The sequence below is a fragment of the Poecilia reticulata genome, chromosome 3 (genome assembly GCF_904066995.2).
Source record: "Poecilia reticulata chromosome 3, P_reticulata-male-v2, whole genome shotgun sequence".
NCBI lineage: Eukaryota > Metazoa > Chordata > Actinopteri > Cyprinodontiformes > Poeciliidae > Poecilia > Poecilia reticulata.
In genome coordinates this window covers 15,817,955-15,837,505 of record NC_088832.1, presented here as the reverse complement: position 1 = coordinate 15,837,505, position 19,551 = coordinate 15,817,955, and the positions used below count along the sequence as shown (strand labels likewise).

The 19,551-nt window shown below is 37.3% G+C and overlaps 4 protein-coding genes across 7 annotated transcripts in view; 3 read left to right on the top strand and 1 right to left on the bottom strand.

Moving 5' to 3' along the window:
• Positions 1–3,276, top strand: part of LOC103462394 (large ribosomal subunit protein P2-like) — a 106,487-nt gene extending 103,211 nt beyond the window's left edge. The window contains exons 1-5 of one of the 2 annotated variants that reach the window (XM_008405143.3): positions 592–747; positions 1,822–1,945; positions 2,048–2,096; positions 2,787–2,882; positions 3,157–3,276. In XM_008405143.3, the coding sequence (XP_008403365.1) occupies positions 1,823–1,945; positions 2,048–2,096; positions 2,787–2,882; positions 3,157–3,236 (348 nt within the window). In that variant the 5' untranslated portion in view covers positions 592–747; position 1,822 and the 3' untranslated portion in view covers positions 3,237–3,276. Of the gene's footprint in view, positions 1–591; positions 748–1,821; positions 1,946–2,047; positions 2,097–2,786; positions 2,883–3,156 lie in introns of those variants that run through there. The other variant, XM_081605141.1, reaches the window with a different exon arrangement.
• The window catches only part of LOC103462393 (ferritin, heavy subunit), a 201,145-nt gene extending 193,977 nt beyond the window's left edge, over positions 1–7,168 (top strand). Inside the window, exons 1-5 of one of the 2 annotated variants that reach the window (XM_008405142.3) lie at positions 5,024–5,301; positions 5,680–5,785; positions 6,189–6,335; positions 6,575–6,700; positions 6,800–7,168. In XM_008405142.3, the coding sequence (XP_008403364.1) occupies positions 5,684–5,785; positions 6,189–6,335; positions 6,575–6,700; positions 6,800–6,958 (534 nt within the window). In that variant the 5' untranslated portion in view covers positions 5,024–5,301; positions 5,680–5,683 and the 3' untranslated portion in view covers positions 6,959–7,168. Of the gene's footprint in view, positions 1–5,023; positions 5,302–5,679; positions 5,786–6,188; positions 6,336–6,574; positions 6,701–6,799 lie in introns of those variants that run through there. The other variant, XM_081605140.1, reaches the window with a different exon arrangement.
• A 2,610-nt stretch (positions 7,169–9,778) lies between these two features.
• On the bottom strand, positions 9,779–13,798 carry mcee (methylmalonyl CoA epimerase). The gene is made up of 3 exons (XM_008405139.3): positions 13,714–13,798; positions 12,455–12,795; positions 9,779–10,145 (listed from the first exon to the last, which is right to left on the bottom strand). Exons 1-3 carry the CDS (start codon positions 13,739–13,741, stop codon positions 9,993–9,995), a joined length of 522 nt encoding a protein of 173 aa, XP_008403361.1. The 5' UTR covers positions 13,742–13,798; the 3' UTR covers positions 9,779–9,992.
• mphosph10 (M-phase phosphoprotein 10 (U3 small nucleolar ribonucleoprotein)) lies at positions 13,787–18,623 on the top strand. Of its 2 annotated transcripts, none has more exons than XM_008405141.3 (11): positions 13,787–13,924; positions 15,127–15,766; positions 15,841–16,019; positions 16,118–16,283; positions 16,632–16,773; positions 16,894–16,961; positions 17,046–17,183; positions 17,255–17,365; positions 17,545–17,652; positions 17,747–17,977; positions 18,345–18,623. In XM_008405141.3, exons 1-11 carry the CDS (start codon positions 13,839–13,841, stop codon positions 18,492–18,494), a joined length of 2,019 nt encoding a protein of 672 aa, XP_008403363.1. In that variant the 5' UTR covers positions 13,787–13,838; the 3' UTR covers positions 18,495–18,623. The 2 variants fall into 2 exon arrangements, with proteins under 2 accessions (XP_008403363.1, XP_008403362.1); XM_008405140.3 differs by having other exon boundaries at positions 16,097–16,283.
• The last annotated feature ends 928 nt before the right edge of the window (positions 18,624–19,551 follow it).

Sequence of the window (19,551 nt, the reverse complement as noted above, 5' to 3'; positions counted from 1 at the left end):
TGCAAAAAAAAAAAAGTGCAACCATCATAGATAGAATTATTTTCTCACCAGCGCAGAGCTTATGGGAGAGGGCAGAATATTAATGAAATGAATACTCTCCCCTGATTATTCATTACCTATCATTACCTAATTATTAATTTATTAAATTTTTCTGTCGGATCAATGAAGCAGTTTTGAATTGAATTGTTTCATGTTACAATGTTATTCCCTCATCAAAAACATCCCTGGAGTGTTGCTTTGATTCGTGCATGTTTGAGTAATTCTTGAATCTCCCTTGGCAATAATTCAGGGGTGTCTAAGTACTTACTCTCAAAAGAAAATGCTGAGAAATTTCGTCGTTTTTGTCAACTGACCTTAAAAGCTCCATCAGAAATTATCCATTGGGGTTTCTTGACTGTTATATTGTATTTACTACTTAACAAATGTTGAGAAAGGGGAACCTGAGAAATAGTTTTCTGAAGAAGAAGAAAATAAACATGAGCCTATAAACTTTTTCAGTCATAGATTCAAATTCAAAATGTCTTGAAATTTGCGGAACATATTTTACTTCACAAGAAGTTAATATTTACGGAGATATCAGCAGAGAAACTGCCTACATACTCCGGTGCAGCAGGACTCGCCTCGGATCTCTTTTCCTTTCTGTCACTCACGAAGAAGAAAAGCTTTTTCCGCTTTCCTCAAATGACGTAACGTCCTTTCTGGCTGTGCCAACCTCGTAGTGAACACGCGTTGTCCGACTTAGCTCAAGTGAGTGTCTTATTTTTTAACCAAAAACAGCAGTATTCCTCGGGAAAATAGTTCCGACATCTAAATAAACAACTAATCTTCCAGTCCGGGCAACTTTTAAGTGTTGAAGGTCGATGTTTCCGCTTGATTTAATGTATTTTACTGCTCGCTTAGCTGCTGCTCACTTAGCTGATAGCAGCGAGAGGGAAACGCATGCCCTCTATTGGATGTAAAACTGAAAGATGTTTTTCATATTTCCATCACTATTTCATATTAGTTTGCCACAGTTGATGCACATGGATTTATTTAAACACATTAGTTATAAAACAAAGAAAGTGCTGGTTTTGTTGACGCATCTTAAGAAGGCATCCTCCCCGAAAAGTCGTAGTCTTAATCCCTGGTTACATGTCGTATTTTTAATAAAACAAGTACACATAGAAGCATTGTAGACTGTTCATTTCTACTTTTGTGGTTAAGCAATGTGAAATAGCACATTACATAATCAGTTCTCAAAGATGAGCTCGAGACCTTGCTGTGGGTCATGAAAACCCCACTAAGTGGCCTCTCAATAATCTCTAGAAAGTTAAGGATTTGTAGTAACATATTGCTCTATAATATTAGTTAAAAGGCTTTAACTTGAAGTGTATATAAATATGTTTTCTTCAGTAAGAGGATGCTGTCAGTAGAAAAATTGAAAATCTTGCCATGAGGCAAATAACAAAAACTACTGGAGAATAAAGTAGAAATAACCTTCATTGGCACTTAGTGGGGAAATTAAGATCCAAGAGCAGCTATGTGATGGAGAAAATGAAGCATGCCAATTTACACCAAGGTACAAATAAATTTAAAAAAGCGATTTACAATAATAAAAAAAAATTGTATAATGTTAAAAATATCACACTCAGGTACAACAAAACGTGCAATTGGATATGAGAACTTTAAAAATGTCCCAAATATGTATATTTGTGCATAAAAACAGACTAAAACACAGAGAAACTTCAAAACCCAGCAGAGATGTAATGACTTATTGAGTTTGTTGGGCGCAGTGACGGTTATGAAGTATTTCGATATCTAAAACGACTGCCTGTGTTCCAGGATGCGTTACGTTGCTGCTTACCTGCTCGCCGCCCTCAGTGGCAACGATAATCCCCAGTCCAAGGACATCAAGAAGATCCTGGAGAGTGTTGGCATTGAGGCTGACGACACCCGCCTGAACAAGGTACAGAGGCTGTTCCTCCTGGTAACAGGGACTCTGGTTTTATCAGCAGGCGGACACGTCTTCAGATATATTCATGTTTGTGTTTTTTATTTTTTCCAACAGGTCATCTCAGAACTCAAAGGGAAGAATGTCGAGGAGGTGATTGCCACTGGTACGTTTGTAACAATCCTTTTGTTTAAATTATGTCTGTGTCTCGGTATTAGGGCACATTCTATGATTTATCAGATATAATCTGACTCAAAACTGCTTCTAATTTTTGTAAAAGTAGTTTAAATGTGACTGCAAGTTCTGATGTTTGTTGTAACAAGGACAAACAATTGTATGTAAAATAAAAGCAAAGAGGTTATTGTAAGAATAAATTGCAGCTGTAATCTATGAAAACATACCATCAGGTTTCTTTCTACTGCAACTTAATTATTTTGTAGTGTCTTTAAGTTTAACGATTTTAATAATTGTAAGTAAAAAATAATGCACATTTAAGTTTTAAAGTGTTGTTTTAAAGAAAATGATAAGCTTTTATCAGAAAACTTAGATCTGTGAACGTAGACATTATTTTAATGAAGCACACAGCTTGAGTTGGAGAATACCCACATCGTTGAATTGTACTGCAGTTCATTTTTGGTATTTTGTCCTAATCGTCTGTAACCCTAAATTAGTTGTTGGGATTTATTTTGCTTTGATTTTATTGTTTTCAGAAAAACAATAATGGAGTGGATTTTATTGTTTTAGAAAAACAATAAAATCCACTCCATTGATGAAACTGCTGAGTAATACCCAGGGTTTTTGCCGTGCCTCAGGGTTTACCTGTGCTTTCTCTCCCAATTCGTCTTTATTTTTTCAGGTTACGGCAAGCTGGCCAGCATGCCAGCAGGTGGCGCTGTAGCTGTTGCCAGCTCTGCTGGTGCTGGCTCAGGTGGAGCTGCTGCTCCTGCTGCAGGTGAGCGTTTTACCTCACCTCATACTTTGTCATAAGTGCTATAAAGTATAATTAATGTATACTCATAAATGTGTGTATTTTATTGAAATATAATAACCTCGAATATGTATTAACCTTATGATGTAGACCCGGTGTGTAGAGATCATATAGTTAATATAGTTCATGCTATGTTTTTACTATGTTGTGGTAAAATCATAGTTTGACAACTTTTAGGGAAAAAATCCGTTTGTTGTGCTTTAAACTGTAATTGTTTAAAATGTATTTTGTTTTACAGCTGCTGAAGAGAAGAAGGAGGAGAAGAAAGATGAGTCTGAGGAGTCTGATGACGACATGGGATTCGGCCTCTTTGACTAAACTTTTTAAAGTCATAAATAAAGTTTTTGAAAACTGAAAATGTTTCCAGTCTAAATTGTCAAATGTTTTCAGAAATCCACGTTGTGATTATATTACATTAATGAACCGTTTGACGTATGCAACTAGAACTGAGATTTTGATGAAAATGCACACAGTAAGATAGTTTATTTTTAGAGGGAAAGTTAAGGCTTTATGTGCATGCAGGAAGTCATGGTGGACAGTAGGTGGCATCATAATCGCTGACTGATGAAGTGAAACATACTGTAAGAGATCCTTTTGATTTGGACATGTTAGTTCAGCATTTTGAATAATTTACTAGCCGAACCAGATTCTAAAGACACCTGCATTATTTACGGCTTTACGCAGAAACTTGTGCTAATGACCCGTAGATGAGTTAACAGAAAAGCATTTTTGCAGAGTCATCCTCGATTGCATTTAAATTATTTTATTAAATAGTAATTTTCTTAATTTAAGTTTAAGATTATTGGTTACTTTTGGTATTGTATTTGTATTTAAAAAATTTTTTTACTAATAAGCAAACAATTTTTAATTTTTCTATTATGTTAGAACAATATGACAACAAGAATAAAGCCACTTCCTGTTAAATTTCAAAATATGGCTGAATTGGCTAATCCAATGTTCCAATAGTTGAAACCTTGTGTTGTGAGTTCTTAGTGTAGGTTACTAACCACAGTATTCCCTGCGCTCTGAGTCGAACTCCTGTCATTTCAGGTATTTGCGGTAACATAACTAACTAGTTCTGCTAGGTGTGACTTCATGTAACCTCTTCTCTGATTGGATGTACATATGCCGCCTTTATTGCCATCGTAACATTAGCTAATCCCTTAGGAGGTACTTTTCAGATGTAATAGAGGAAGGTAAACAACCCAAAGCCATTTCAGTAAAGGAAAGGAATAATTGAACGCTTGAAAACATCCGAAAGTCTTTGTATTTATAGATTATCACTATCAACAGTTGTGTTAAATGTATCTTCTTTCTCTAAAAGGGTAACACCTTCACCCAACCTGTAGCTGTATTTACCTGGTTGTATTTAGTCATTTGTGTTATTAACCAAATTAGAATTAAATACTAATATTTTTATCAAGATAAATCTTTCGCAATAACTTATTTAGTCAGGTTACTGTGTGTGTCATATTGCTTACTTCATCCTAAAGTTTTTTTAATGCGTTAACGTGGTTGTTACACAAACCCAAAAGATCATCTGAGCAGGCTCACGTGGTCTACCACGAGTCATCAGAAAACGAGTAATTAACTCATTTGTCCTTGTTCCTGGCAAAGTTCACACCCAGTTTTAATCCCATTGTCACTCAGAAATTGTTATTCTTAATTCCAAAAATAAAGTAAATATATGGCACAACAAATAGATGTTTGAAAAATTAATGTGGTGCTTAACTTACTGTAGCAAAAACATGATATGTTGTTCTTGAAAAGCTTCAGCAAAAACATTGTAAACAAAATATACATTTTGCAATTAAGTGCCATCCGGAGCACTGTATGTTTTTTATCTTTACGCTTGAAAATACAAGACTTTTTCGTGTTTTAACTGGTGATAGTACATTTCAAATGAAGTATTAAATACTTGCTAAAACAACTAACAGTAATTATATTCTTTCCATGGGCATGTCTGTTTATAAAATAAGTGCTGTTTTAATGTATTTAAAAAATAATAAATTAATAGCGTAAAGAACATCAAAATGGAACGATTTGATCTCGGTTACCTGGTTACCAAAGGCCCTGCCCCCCATCTAGTTGTGACGTCACCTCTGAGCGCTTTATTTACTGACTTCCCGCACGTAGCGTTTACAGTTGATCCTCGTTAGCGGACAGTGAAGGTTACCTGCTTCAACAGTGCTTGAACGGCAACCTTTTAACTGTCTCGACATTCAGATAGCAGCTTCTCTTCAGCTTTTTTATCAAGCAATTCGAACTTTTGTGCCAGCTAGCTAAATAAGGCTCCGTCACGCTTTGCTAGAGGGCTATTTGTCTTGCTAACAACGCAACCAGTCGAAGAGCGGCGACCTCCTCAAAAGACGACCGAAAGACAGTAAGTAATGATGTATTATGTCATTTTCATTTCTATGCATGTATATTGGCGTTTATGTTAAAATGTTTTTATTTTCACCACAAAAACGCTGCTCATGTGGCATTTGGCGCAGGAAGCGCTTTACGAGCTTATAGCGGTTGATGGCGCACAACAGCCTGGCTTTTTCATGTAGTGTTTATTGGGGCATGGAGGGTTTTTTTGTTTATTTATGGAGCGCCTTTAAGGGCTATAATCGGGTTGGTCATAATTGGAGTCAATTTTCAAAACTTCCACATTTAAGTCCCTTGAAATACGTGGGCATGAAATTACAATTTCATGTAAATTTTCCATGTTATGTTGACTGTAATTCGACTAAGTGCTTTTTGTATTTTTTTTCAGAACCATGACTTCCCAGGTGAGACACAACTACCATCAGGACTGCGAGGCTGCCATCAACAGGCAGATCAACCTGGAGCTGTATGCCTCCTATGTCTACCTGTCTATGGTGAGTCTCAAATATGAACTGAGCGGAAATGAAACAGCTGCGGTGCACAAACATTTCGGGAAACTATGGAACAGGTGTCTAAAAATATGAGGAACTGTTACCTGAAAGAGGAAACGTGTAAACCAGCTTGATTTGCAGCTGAAACGTTTTTTCTGTGTATTTTGCTTGGGGATGAGTTCAGTTTTTATTTATTTTATAAATGCAGAAGGTTTTTTTTTTTTTTTTTTTTTTTTTTTTTAAATCTAGACGATCTTTAATTCTGATTTTACTGGAACTGGAGATTTGTGTAACCAGGTTTTTTTTTTTTTTTTTTTTTTTTTTTTCTTCACTTTGGATTGTGTTGTGTTGTAGTCACTTGTAAATGCTTTAATATAGAGAGCCTAAGCATTTTCCTCTTTCACAGGGCTACTTCTTTGACCGGGATGATCAGGCATTGCAGAACTTTTCCAAATTTTTTCGTGATCAGTCCCATGAGGAGCGTGAGCATGCTGAGAAGCTAATGAAACTCCAGAACAAGAGGGGAGGAAGAATTTTTCTGCAGGACATCAAGGTAAAAAACCGGTGTGAAAGTGGACGTTTTCAGGATATTCAGTTGTTTTGACGTATCATTTAACAAGTATTGGGTGTGGCAATGCAGATACTGTGGGTGTGCAGCTGATTTCTGCTTATCTTTTCTCACCACTCATGCCAACCCCTTCAAATTTAAGCAAAACGTTAAACTGCAAGTAGAGTTTGAGAAGACTCTTGGATTTCCCTCATTAATTTGTCCTTCTGCTCTTTGTCTTCCAGAAGCCAGACAGAGATGAGTGGGGCAGTGGTGTCGAAGCTCTTGAATGTGCCCTGCAGCTTGAGAAGAGCGTGAATCAGTCACTGCTGGACTTGCACAAGATCTGCTCCACTCACAATGACCCACATGTGAGTATTTGAAACTCCAATTCAATTGGGACAAACCCTGATCTAGTTACAAGCTCAAATGTCATGAAGACTTGCTGATTTCATCTTACTGTCTTCCAGCTGTGTGATTTCATCGAGACGCACTACCTTGATGAGCAGGTGAAGTCGATCAAAGAATTGGGCGACTGGGTGAGCAACCTGCGCCGCATGGGAGCTCCTCAGAACGGCATGGCAGAGTACCTGTTTGACAAGCACACTCTGGGCAAAGAGAGCAGCTAAATCCGTCCAGAAATTGTCAAAGAAAAAAAAAATTGCTTCTGTATGTGACAATTTGCATCTTGCTTCTATAAATTTCAAAATATTTTTGGCAATAAATTGGTCATTATAGTCACATTGTTTAACAGTTCTGACTCCTTTAAATCTGTAGTCGCTGCATGTTTGCTGTACTGTGCTGACAGAGCAAAATAAATCCTACCCTCTGAATTCTCATTTGCCTGGTTTTCATTTATTCAATGTGTTAAAAGTAGAGTCTTGTGTTTAAATTGAATGGACTGATCTTACATTCTCACTATCTTCAACAAAAATTCAAGAATGTCTACAAACTTGCTAGAAAAATACATTTTATGTCTTGGGCTGAAGTTCAGACATTCGGGGGTCTGAGGGCTCAAAGTGTTGAGGCATAATTACTATTTACTTCAAATCTCAAGTATAGACCATGTGTCTCAAATGAGCAACTTGGTGAAAAACTAATGACCATCTGACAATGGTCAATGCTGAAGTTTGGGTAATTGCTTTAAAAGATCACCTTTTACATGAAGCACATAGTTAAAGTTGAGCCAAACCGAAAAGGCACGTTTCTCAGTTGCTGAGCATTGGGCAGCAAAAGTCACCTCAGGTGGTTCATTAATTCAACTATATTCTGAACATTTTTTATGAATGCAACTAAAATTGGATAAAACTGGCATATTTTTTTCAGATTTTTCATTTAGTCACTTAAGCCTTACTGTACAATAAAAATGTAAAGCAATTAAGTGCATGACTTTTCGAAAGGATCCAACTAAGTACTTGTGGAAAAACGGTGTAGGATTAATCTGACTATTGGGATTCACTGGATAGCAAAGCCTGCTTAGGAATTTAAACCAGATGAAACTAAAACTAGGATACTTCTGGGTACATTTACTGTAAAATGCATGGAGTCTCTCTAGTTACTAAATTGACTTCAAGCACTTTATGAATCTGTCTTCAGCCCTACAACATATCTAGAGCAAAGAGCTGCATGGACTTAGCTGATACAAGAATGACATTAATTTTCTCTATGCCACTATATTCTGGCTTTAACATTAGTGCTGCTGGTTTAGTATTCAGGGATACACTTGATGTGACCTCATTCCTAACTAGGGAGCTGACAAGTTGAAAGTTTCAACACGATGGGTTTAGGTTTTAGATTAATCTCGTGTTCCCTGACTTTGTGTTTTAGATTTTGTTTTGCCTTACCAAATTAGTCAGAGCTCTACCACCATGGCTGACAGCCCCAAGAAGTTCCCTTTTTCATCAAAGCTATCCTGTTTCCATGCAGCAATCACTGTACTTGCAGATTAAATGTCATTCTTCACTCTTTCTTTTCCAAATTTTAAGAATAGTGCTGCTTTGGACCAGTTATAGTTGCCTGGTAATACAGAAACCTTAATAGCTACACTATACAAACATGTCTCTGCCTTCACTAGATCCTTCAAGTGTTTATTGCACTTAGCAAGTCGGTGTCCTTGTGTCTTAGTTTGAAGGTTGTAACATGACTCTTAAAATTAAAGGATTTTGGTTAAGTGTCTAATCATGTGGTTCAAGGTGACACTTTGCCTTTAGCAGCTTATTCAAAGAAGTCTTACTCAGATGTTTCAAGTGACGCAAAGATGCTTACAGCTTCAGTTTCAAGTGAAAACACTATACTTTTTTTGTGTGTGTAAAACCCAACATTCATTTCCAAACATTTATTCCACAATGTTCTGCAAGTCTGAAGTCATCAGGGAATTTCCATGTCCTCCACAAAAACTTAACAGGAAGTCCAAGTGAAATGTTTGAGGTTACCATACGTCATCAGACTTTGCCATTTTGCAATCTGATCTGTGTTGTCCCTGTTTTCCTCTTGAATCTTAATCTGCGCCTTCTAGTGGTAACCCAACATTCTGGTATCATGGCTTTATAAGCTGTTTATGTTATGGTACATTTTGTGGGTAACTTGTTACCTTGACACTCAGGACAGATGCATCACTAGGGCCTAATCACCTTATAAGAGCACATGGTAACATAAAAATAATTGAAATGCCAGGAGGTTTCGTATTATGTTTCTTGTGGCCTCCAAGAGGAAACCAAATTGGGTCTTTCAGCAGGACGATCCAAATCAACAAACGTCATCAGACGAATTCAGCCCTCTGCCCTGGTCATTACATCACACGGTCATAAATCCTAAAGAAAATCTGTGGAGTTGTGGAGGAGGAGAAGAATCAGGACTGTGGACACTCGAGATTGTGCAAGAATGAACTGAAGATTCCTTTCTTTGTATGCTCTAAACATGTGAAATGTTACACATTTTATAGATGATTCAAAAACAACAACAAAAAAAACTAAATTTCTTTACAGTTTTATTTTCCTTCTCCTTATCAGTTGTATTGAGGTTAAATGTTGGATTTTCTTAAATGTTTATAATATTATGCCACTGCAATATAATAATTCATTTCAGGGTTTTTTTATACAGCTTAACAGGAGGTTCTATAAATGTGCATTATGAGAGGTAATGCATTGTATTTTAGCTATGTTCATTTTAAATAAATTGTTTTGCACTGGTCTTGTGTTATTGGATGATACTGGTAGGCTTTTTTTTAGAACCATATTTGGCTGATGATGATCAGTGACAGAAATGTTGCTCGATGAACTTCCCCAGGATGTTGAACAAGAGTGGGAGTTTTGCTTCTGTTTTCCAGAAACAATCCGTTCTTCGGGCTACACACTTGTTTCAAGTTGCAGCCGGTGGAGAAGAACATTGTGTTCTGCTAGATTAAAATGTCAATCTCCGATTCAAAAACGCATTTACAAAAAAGCAGGCAGTTAGTGGAAGTTCCTCTTTATGAACACCGTCTAAACACGCCACTCTAAATGATTCAAACAAATGCAAAACAGAATCAGGAGTTAGGAACACAGTTTCTGAAACGAGAAGTGCCATAGAGAGCTTTCAACACCTCTATCACCGTGTTGTCAAAGTGGCTGACGAATATGTAGATATACATGGAGAGCTCCGACAGTTCATGCAGATCAGAGAGGCTCATGCTTGTTCCAGCTCCACCAGCACACCGTCACAGTCTTTGGGATGAAGGAACATGACCGGTTTCCCATGAGCGCCTATCCGAGGCTCTGCCGACAGGGTTCTGATGTTCTTTGACTTCAAGTCGGCCACCGCAGCGGTAATGTCGTCCACCTGCAGACGGGAGGAAAACTCTGTTAATCATTCATCTGCAGTTAGATTATCGTACACTTTACCCTACTGTACCACAAACTAAGAGAACAACTGAGTCAGCTCTCTGAATCACTTCTACTTGAACACCGTGACAGTACACTTTTGTTGTAGTGAGAGTTAGGAAATATGAGCAGCTTCCAGAAATTTGAGTTTCAATTTAAGTTTCTATGATGCTGACAACTCAGTCTAGCATTAATGTTGAGATTTGTTTACAGACATAAACCTTCAACACTCAGCAAAAATCTGCAGCAATCAAATTGTGTGGAGTGTGCATTCTTTGTATATAAAATACTTGATGGAAATACTGAGCTAAGCAAAAACCAAAAAAAGAAAGAAAGAAAAGAAACACAACACTGTTAATTAGAGCTGTTTCTAACTAAGTATGAATCAACAATTATTTGTGGATTGACCTGTTTTATAAGGGAGTGTTTCCAGATTATTATTTCACACTTACAATGAACTGCAAGTCCTCCAATAAAATACAGTAGTTAGAGTTCAGTTTAAATTAGAGCTATTGGAGTCCAGATTTCCAAAAGGAAAACTGAAATAGTCACAAACCCACATTAATCCAATCATTATGAGAATTCTAAATATCAGGCTAACCATATCAAAATAGAAAGAATGAAATCCTTCACAAGGCTAACATTTTTAACCATGAAACCAAGGTAAAAAAAAAAAAAAAAGGTTAGATCACAAAAACTAAACTAAAAAGAATCATAGTTGACAGCACTCATGTCAGTAATCTTCCTTTTCAAATGAGAGTGGCAATGTCTTTGATTATATGGTTTTAGGCAACCTTGAGAAGAACTATGTTATTTGTAATAGATTGTTACAGCCAGTGGCCTGTTCTGTTTTTCTTTTTCTTTCTATTGAAAGAACATAGATTATATGCCATAAGTTAAACACATGGAGGTGCACAACAGTGCAATTACCAGATTGTGGCCTTACTGCAATAAGGTGTGAGTAGGAGAGAGAGAGAGAGAGAAAGAGAGAGAGAGAGAGAGAGAGAGAGAGAGAGAGAGAGAGAGAGAGAGAGAGAGAGAGAGAGAGAGAGAGAGGAGGAGAGAGAACACAGTTGTTTGTGTTGATAATTCCTATGACCTGGGTGTACCTTGTCTCTTGCTCAATGACCTATAAACATAAGCACCAGTAACTGCAACAAAATAAAATCAATGACTTCTCAACATAGCACTTTAGCACAAGAAAAAAATCTCAATGCTCATTTAAAAAAAGCCATGTTTTTACACACAAAAAAACAAGGAATTTGACCTCAGTTCCTCTTTTCTCTAAATGAAGACTTAACTGTGTTCAACAGAGAGACAGCCTGGGGAGAAAAAAAACTGTCTCTGTGGCGCCTGGTTTATGAAAATTGTTTTCTGTAGCGCTGACCTGAAGATAAAAACCTAAAAAGTTTGTTTAGGTCAGAACCAGGATATTTTGGTTGTTTATTTTGGATATTTGGACCCTTGACCTGTACAAGTCCTGCATGAGAGAAGGTCAGCCCCGAAGATATAATACTTAGAAAATAGTTTTAAACTTCCACCTGAAGTTCAATTTCTTAATACTCTGCTTCAAATGAGAAACACATTATTTTAATTAGGTCATATCCAATACACTTATTATTGGAGCTTTTTAAAAATGAGTTAAGATTTTACATTTTGCAGAAATGTCCCGTATATTCTGTACACTTCTCTCATCTGGTCATAACAGCACACTGTGCAGTCGTTGTTCCACAAAACCATGGATGTGGGAATATGGAGGACAAACGAAGACATGTTAGGTCTGACAGCAGATGAAATGTCCCACTTTAAGAAATAAGTAAAAAGGACCAGAAAAGATCTAACACAGTGTCTGAGAAGTGCATCCTCCTTCACAAACGCTAAGATTATACATAGTAACTCTTTGAGAGCCAACTTATCTTAAGTTTTTTTATAGATCCAGTTAAAGAAATTGGAACATATTCTGTCCTTCCAACAGGCTGCTGTAATAAAGTGCATCTGCGATGAATCCTTTTTATGTCTGCATGGTTTATAGGTCTGTCTGAAAATCTGTTAAGCTACTGATAAAGTGATAAATACCACTTTAAAAGAGTATGAGAATGTTTGGCTGCCTGGCTTTAAAACATCAAATCAAGAAATGACTCGAGACTTTTGCACAAAACCGCTACAATAATAGTCACCTGCTTTGCTATGGTCTGGATTATTAGTTTTGTAGATGTGAATGCAACTTTAAGTTTCAAACTAATAGTTTTAGTGCCATCAGTTTCGCACCTCAATACAAATGTGGTGCATCCCCCCTGACTTGTTTTTCTGTAAGAACCCAGAGATGGGGCTCTTCTCCCCGAGAGGATGGAGCAGCTCCAGCTTAGTGTTGCCCAGTTCCACAAACACTGTGTAAACGCCATGCTCCGGCAGGGGGACCTTTTCGCTCACAGTGGCACCGAGTACATCTCGATACAGAGCCGTGGCTTTCTCCATGTCGGGCACGGCGATGGCTATGTGGTTCAGCTTCCCCAGCTTCCACAGCGATCCAGGGACACCCTGGCGGAGGGGGGCAGTTGTCGAATGTCCTCGCAGGATGGTGGCACGAGAACATCTGGAAAAGCCTGCCGCTGAATGAACAGATTAATATGATGAGAAACAACCTTGTCAAAATATTTTTCATCAAATTAGCTTCATAAATGGTCCATGGTTTGATAACATGTCATTTTATTTTACTAAACTGTGCTCTAGATTTTTTTTTTATGTCAGAGTTTTGTGTTTTTAAATATAAAGTAAAAACCTTACAGACACCCAGCTTAACACATGTTTCCACATACATTTATTTGTTTTATTTACTTTATTTTCTTACCCACTTTTGTCAGATTTTGTATATTTAGTATTACGTTTTTGTATTGTAGTAATTTTACTGTGTCTTGTTATTTGCGTCTTAATTGTTTTAAACTAAACAACATTTAAAAGTGCTTCAAAAATAAAAATGAACTGACAAGTTTGCCTCCCTTTTCCTTCAGGGTTAAGGACTTTTCTATTTAGCTTCCTGCAGATCTTCAGATAAGGGTAGACCTACGACACATAATAAACTTATATTTACGTGGATTTAAAACCCTTTTAAAAACAATAGTTACTGTAGTTTTAAATTTGGAAGTCTCTACCGACCCTTCCCCAAATATAAAATAAATGTGGATTAATTTTTATTTCAACAAAACAATTTATTTAATGGTGTTTCTGTATATGATTGAACATATAAAACGAGGTGAATATGTTTCTCTGTCTATATACGTATAAAACTCAATAAGTTAATCCTATGTGCCTACATTAAAATTCATCTGATCAAACTCCGACTTCATGACCAACAATGAAAACAGAGGCTTCAGTAAAACAAACTGCTAATGTAACTTGATCATTGTTCTGTCCAGCAACGCTAAAGTCGTCTTTGTTTTTACTGACGTCCAGTGACAATAATGAAGGTATAAAGAATATCACATAAGAGTCCAGTAGCTGGCGTAAGACATTAGTCGACGTAAACAAACCTGCAACCTTCAGCACAGCGGACGCCATGTTAGTACCTCGGAACCAAGCTGCTGCGGCAGCGGAAGTGTTTCACTTAGAGCCTATTTACTTACGACACTCAGACGCTCACACATGTGAATGAAACATGGCTAACCGAGAAATGAGGAGAGTGCTGGAGGACTGTGTTAAGATAATAAATGACAACACGGCACAGCCAGAGAACTTTCTGAGGCAAGTAGCTAATACCGGAGAAAACAACTGCTGAATGTTTTTCATAATCAAAAAGCAAAGGTTGACGTACCTAACGCTAGGCTAAAGCTAAAGTAGTAGCATTTGTAGTAGCTGTAGCATTAGCAAGTAGTAGTGTAGACGTAAATTTAGTGTTATAATTGAAGTAAAATGATTAATTTGCTACAAGATAACGTGCATAACTAAGTCTCAAGTGTATTTAGAAATGCAGTGGTCAGAGTTTTCTTAGCCGATACCGATTTGTAGTTTTCTATGTCTTTCTATGTAATAGAAAGCGTAAAGGGGAAAGTAGCAGGTTCCTTGATAGGGGTAATAGTCTTCAATTTATCAGTAATTTAGGCCTTTCAAGACATTTATGCATGAAAGCATATATCCCAAACCTGGTTCTGGTTATTATCATGCTGTAATATGTTAATCAGAACCTATGTTGTTGTTGATTCATTAATTAGTTCTTAGTGTTTAAGCATTTAATGAATGAAAAAAAGTTTTGTTTTGTATCTGACCTTCCTTACAGAGCTAAACTGAATCTCTGCCTGATTGATCTTTAATAAATTGACTGACAAATAACTGAAACATGACCTCACAACCATCTGTAATTTCATGAAAAAGACACACATATGTGGACATAGAGACAGACACTCTTTCACAACGAGGTGAAAAAAATGTATAGAAGAGTGAAAATCTCTGAAACACCTAATATATATAGAATATAGAAACGCCTAAAAGAAAATGTTTAGCAGGATGATTCCTAAAAGTTTTTGATTTTTAGGTCACAAGCATAAGGCAGAAAAGACTTCAACGTCACAAAGACAAATACTCTGTTTGTAGAGCAGAAGTTATGATTTTGTCTTTAGAAATGAAACACCAATACTGACATTTGTTAAATTTCTTTAGGCTTATGTTGCACACTTGGTGTTAATTTCAGTCTTAACAGTCTGTACCTTTGTATCTGCACCTGTTTTAGCATATTACAGATGAATGTTCTGCGTTACACTTCAGTTTTCAAGTTTTTGCTCTAATTTTTGCATTATAGATCATAAATCTACCGTTAGTTTCTTTTGTATCATTTGTTGCTCAAATTGAAGAAAAAAAAGACCCCCAAAACAAACAAACACAGTTAGAAATTCCTCATTGAACCGTATTTCTAGATGTGCCAGATTTAACAGTTGTTTTCACCTCTTCAGCCTTCAAGATGGACCTGCAGCAGAATTTACTTCCCTCACCAAGACCCTGTATGACCTCCAAAAATCTGTGGAGCCTGCAGGTTGTAAAAGAGGCCCACTGCCTCAGCTGGTGGTGGACAACTTTGATGAGGAGCAGATTTGGCAGGAACTGGAGATACAGAATAATGCTGTGATGAAACATTTTAAAGATGCCATAGATGAGACGTTAATTAAGACTTTGCTGAAAGAAGACACGGAGGAGGAAGACGAGAATGAAGAGGAGGCTGAAGGAGAGACAGATGATGAAAATGACACTGAACAACCTTCCAAACTCCGAAATAAAAAGGCAGCGGAGACACAAAGTGACTCTGAGGAAGACTCTGACATAGATTTTGACGTGGACGCTCTTGAGAAAAGAGAGAAGCAGAAGAAGCAAGGTGTGAGGAATGACTCCAGGACAAAAGTTGTTCCCTCTGAGGTTGATGATAAATTCTTCAAACTGTCAGAGATGGAGTCATTTCTTGATGAGATGGACAAACGTGAGGGAAAGGAAGATGAGCGCGAAGATGATGTTGACTATTTTCAGGACGTTCCCTCTGATGAAGACGAGGATTTGGACTTGGATGAGATTATGTCCTCCAAAGAAAAGAAAAATAGCATGGTATGTACGTCACATTTCTGCTTTCCACGATAACACAGAAGACAAAAATGTAATAATTTTGTTTATATTAACAGGCAAAGAGCTCCAGGAATCTCAAGTACAAAGATTTCTTTGATGCCGTGGACGGCGGACCAGCTAAAATAAATGAGCAGTCAGATGATGATGATGATGATGATGATGATGATGAGATGGAGGACATCCAGGATGAAGGTGAAGAAGAGGATTTTGATGAGGAAGAGGAAGATGATGATGAGTAAGTGTGATCAGGTACTTGTTTTTTTTATTTATTTTTTATCCATATGCCAGAGAAGCACTTCAATTTGATAGCAGCATGTCTGTGCTTTCTGGTAGCGGTGATGGAGGAAGTCCAAGTAAAGCCTCTCGAAAGAAGGTGACCTTTGACCTGTCTGGGGAGGAGGACAGCGAGGGGGAGGATATGGAGGAGATATTTGGAGGAAAAACTTCAAGCTCGGAAAAGTCCGAAGTAAAGTCTTCATATGAGAAGCGACAGGAGAAGGTAACAAAGCTTCAAATGCTGCTGATTTGATTTATAACCGATTCTGAAGTCTACTTCTGATACCACAGAGTTGAATTTCTAAAACGAAGCAAAACAAAAACTTTACTATGAAAACATTGAGTTAAGAATATAAATAAGTTTTTCTATGGTCCCAAGTTTTACCTCCTTTTTTGTTTGTTTATTGTACTGTTTTGATATTATTTGATGGGGTCACTTTTTTTTTTTTTTTTTTTTTTTTTTTTTGATAATTCCTCCGGCAGAAAATCTCGACAGAGTTTTTCTCAAGAATATGTGAAAGAAGGTTCCCTGCAGTTCACTTTTAGTTACCGCTGGTCTCCCATCTTGCAGATGTCTCAGAAGATCCAGGAGCTGGAGAACGCAGCTCTGGCAGAGAAGGCGTGGCAGCTGTCCGGCGAGGTGACGGCGCAGACCCGTCCGGAGAACAGCATGCTGGAGGAAGACGTGGAGTTTGAACAGGCATCAAGATTGGGTAAGCATTTATTCTTGTGCTTTTCGATTGGTCAGCAGCAACTCTGCTGCTGTCGTTTGACGAAGCAGTCTATTTAGCAAGCCTGTCAGGTAAACCAAATAACCCGGTTTCATTCTTTAGCCCCTGCTATTACTGAGGAGACCACCCTGCAGCTTGAAGACATCATCAAACAGAGAATAAAAGACCAGGTCAGACATAGAGACTTTTGTTTAACCTGATTTTTATTATTAATGTTTCTTTTAATCAGTGCCTTTATCTTGTGTTCATACAAGGCATTTGATGATGTGGAGCGTAAAGAGAAGCCTAAGGAGGAGGTGTTTGAATACAAAAAGAGACTGACTCTGGACCATGAGAAGAGCAAGCAGAGTCTAGCTCAAATCTATGAGCAAGAATACATCAAGCAGATTCAGGTTTGACTTTACACTTGTTCTCCATCACATACAATCCGCAGAGCCTCCGTTTTATTATCCTCTTATTTCAGAATAAGACGGAGGAAAAGGAGAACCCAGCTCATGTAGAAATTCAAAAACTTATGGACACGCTCTTCCTAAAGCTGGATGCTCTTTCCAACTTCCACTTCACACCAAAACCAGTGAGTTATTTTCTGATATCAGTTACTAAAAAGTACAAAAAAGGCAAAAATAAATAAAATGTCATTTTGAAATAAATTTCATTTATGAGGATGAGACATGCTGTACGATAAATGTAAAGGGTAGCAGGATAGTGCAGGTGATGATGAACTCATCCATCCATATTTACTTTCTTGAACAGCCTGTTCCAGAGGTCAAGGTGGTGTCGAACCTCCCATCCATCACTATGGAGGAGGTTGCTCCGGTCAGCACTAGTGATGCCACTCTGCTCGCACCAGAAGAAGTCAAGGTTTGCCAGCTTCAATCAAGTTACAAATGTCTATGGTGGTGGTGCCAGTTTTTCAGTTACACAACAGCTTATAAGCACTTTCTGCTTATTAAAGGAGAAGAACAAGGCTGGAGACTTACTGGGTGATACTGAGAAGACGTCGACTGATAAGAAGCGCGAGAGACGGCACAAGAAGAAAGCGAAGCGTCTGAAGATTCAGGAGAAGGAGAAGAGACAAAAACTTAAGGAAGCTAGCAGGACCGGGGGAAATAAAAAGCCTTCGAAGGCTGAGGTCACTGAAAACCTGAAGAAACTCACAAAGGGAGGCAAAGCCGTAATACTAAAGGTTGAGCACTTTATTGGATTATACACAAACCAAATTCTCATAGTTTCTGACTTACAATGTGAACACTATTACCAAATATTTTCAAAACATATTTCCTATGGACTTTTTATACTTTATAGCTGTGTATTATGTTTTTACAGACAAAGCACTAGTCACGGACGAGTTGCATCCTTTATCAGCACATTTTTAACCTGCACATCACAAATTGAGTATCTATTTTTAGCACTTGCACATTTAGCTGATTCATCTTTCGTTTATGCAAGTTGAGCCACACCTTCTGGATGCCAACACAAACACTTCATTGCCCCTTAAATAGCTCAGTGTGTTTCTGAAGTGACACATCTAATACCGTTTCCTTTGCTTTCAGGATGAAGGAAAGGACAAGGCTCTGCGGTCTTCTCAAGCTTTCTTCTCTCAGCTTCAGGATCAGGTCAAAAGTCAGATCAAAAGTACAAAGGAACAGTCTTCAAAGAAGAAGAAACAAAAGGAGGTTTCTGTCAGCAAACTCAAGCTGTAATGACTCTTCTGGTTTATTTTTGATGATCACCTTTTCATTGTACAGATTCTTTTATGAAACAATTGCAGTACATTAAGCCTGAAAGTGTGAATAAACTTTCCATCTTTATTAAAATGTATACTGTGGTCACATCTGTTTGTGTTTATTCACATAAAGCACTTTGTTTTACTATCTACAAAAGTTATTGTGCTGCAGTAAGAATCAATAAGGGCCTTAGCTTGGATTGCGAGTCTGCCTGCAGCAGATTTTTTTTTTTTTTTTTTACTTCCTCTCTTGATTTTTGCAGCTCAACAGTTGTACCACATTGAAGAACAGAATCACTTTTTGCCATCAGGGGGTGATGTGAGCATAATGCCTGACAGAAACTGACATAAAAGCCAGATTTATGTGGAGATTATGAATATTCATAATCTCATGTATAATGAGGCTTTGATGTCCAGCCTGAGTTCCAATGTAGTTCTTGATCATTTTTCTCATTTGTCTTTCTACAAGAAGAAAATGTTATGCCAACATCAAATCTAAGTTGGATTACCTAAATCAATATTAACACGATAAGCAAGACTGCAATATTTTTGTTGATGAAAGTGACTTTTTAAGTGTTTAGCATCCTAATAAACAGCATTACAATTACATGAATATTGCTGTAGTTTCTAGTAATGTTTCAGACTTGGCGTGGGATTTATTTTTAAAAATACAGCAGCGTATCTTAGGCTTTGTTATTCCTCTACAATTTGTTGCCTGCATTTGCCCCAACTAGTTCCTTGATATATAGAAACACATCATACACCACTAAATTAAAGCAATTACAATTTTTGTTGGAAAGAAATTGTTCTTTTTAAATGTACACAAGACAATTTTGTGTTGTACAATGCTTGGTAAACATATGGCTGAAATATATATTAAACTGTATAGTGTAAAGTAACCAAATAGAGAAAATGTTTGCATTTGATTGTTAATGCAACTGTACTATTAGATTTACTCTATAAGTGTTGGCTGACAGTAAACGCTGATGCTTAGGAATAGAAAAAGTGATGTCATTTGTCCTCAGTAGAATGAC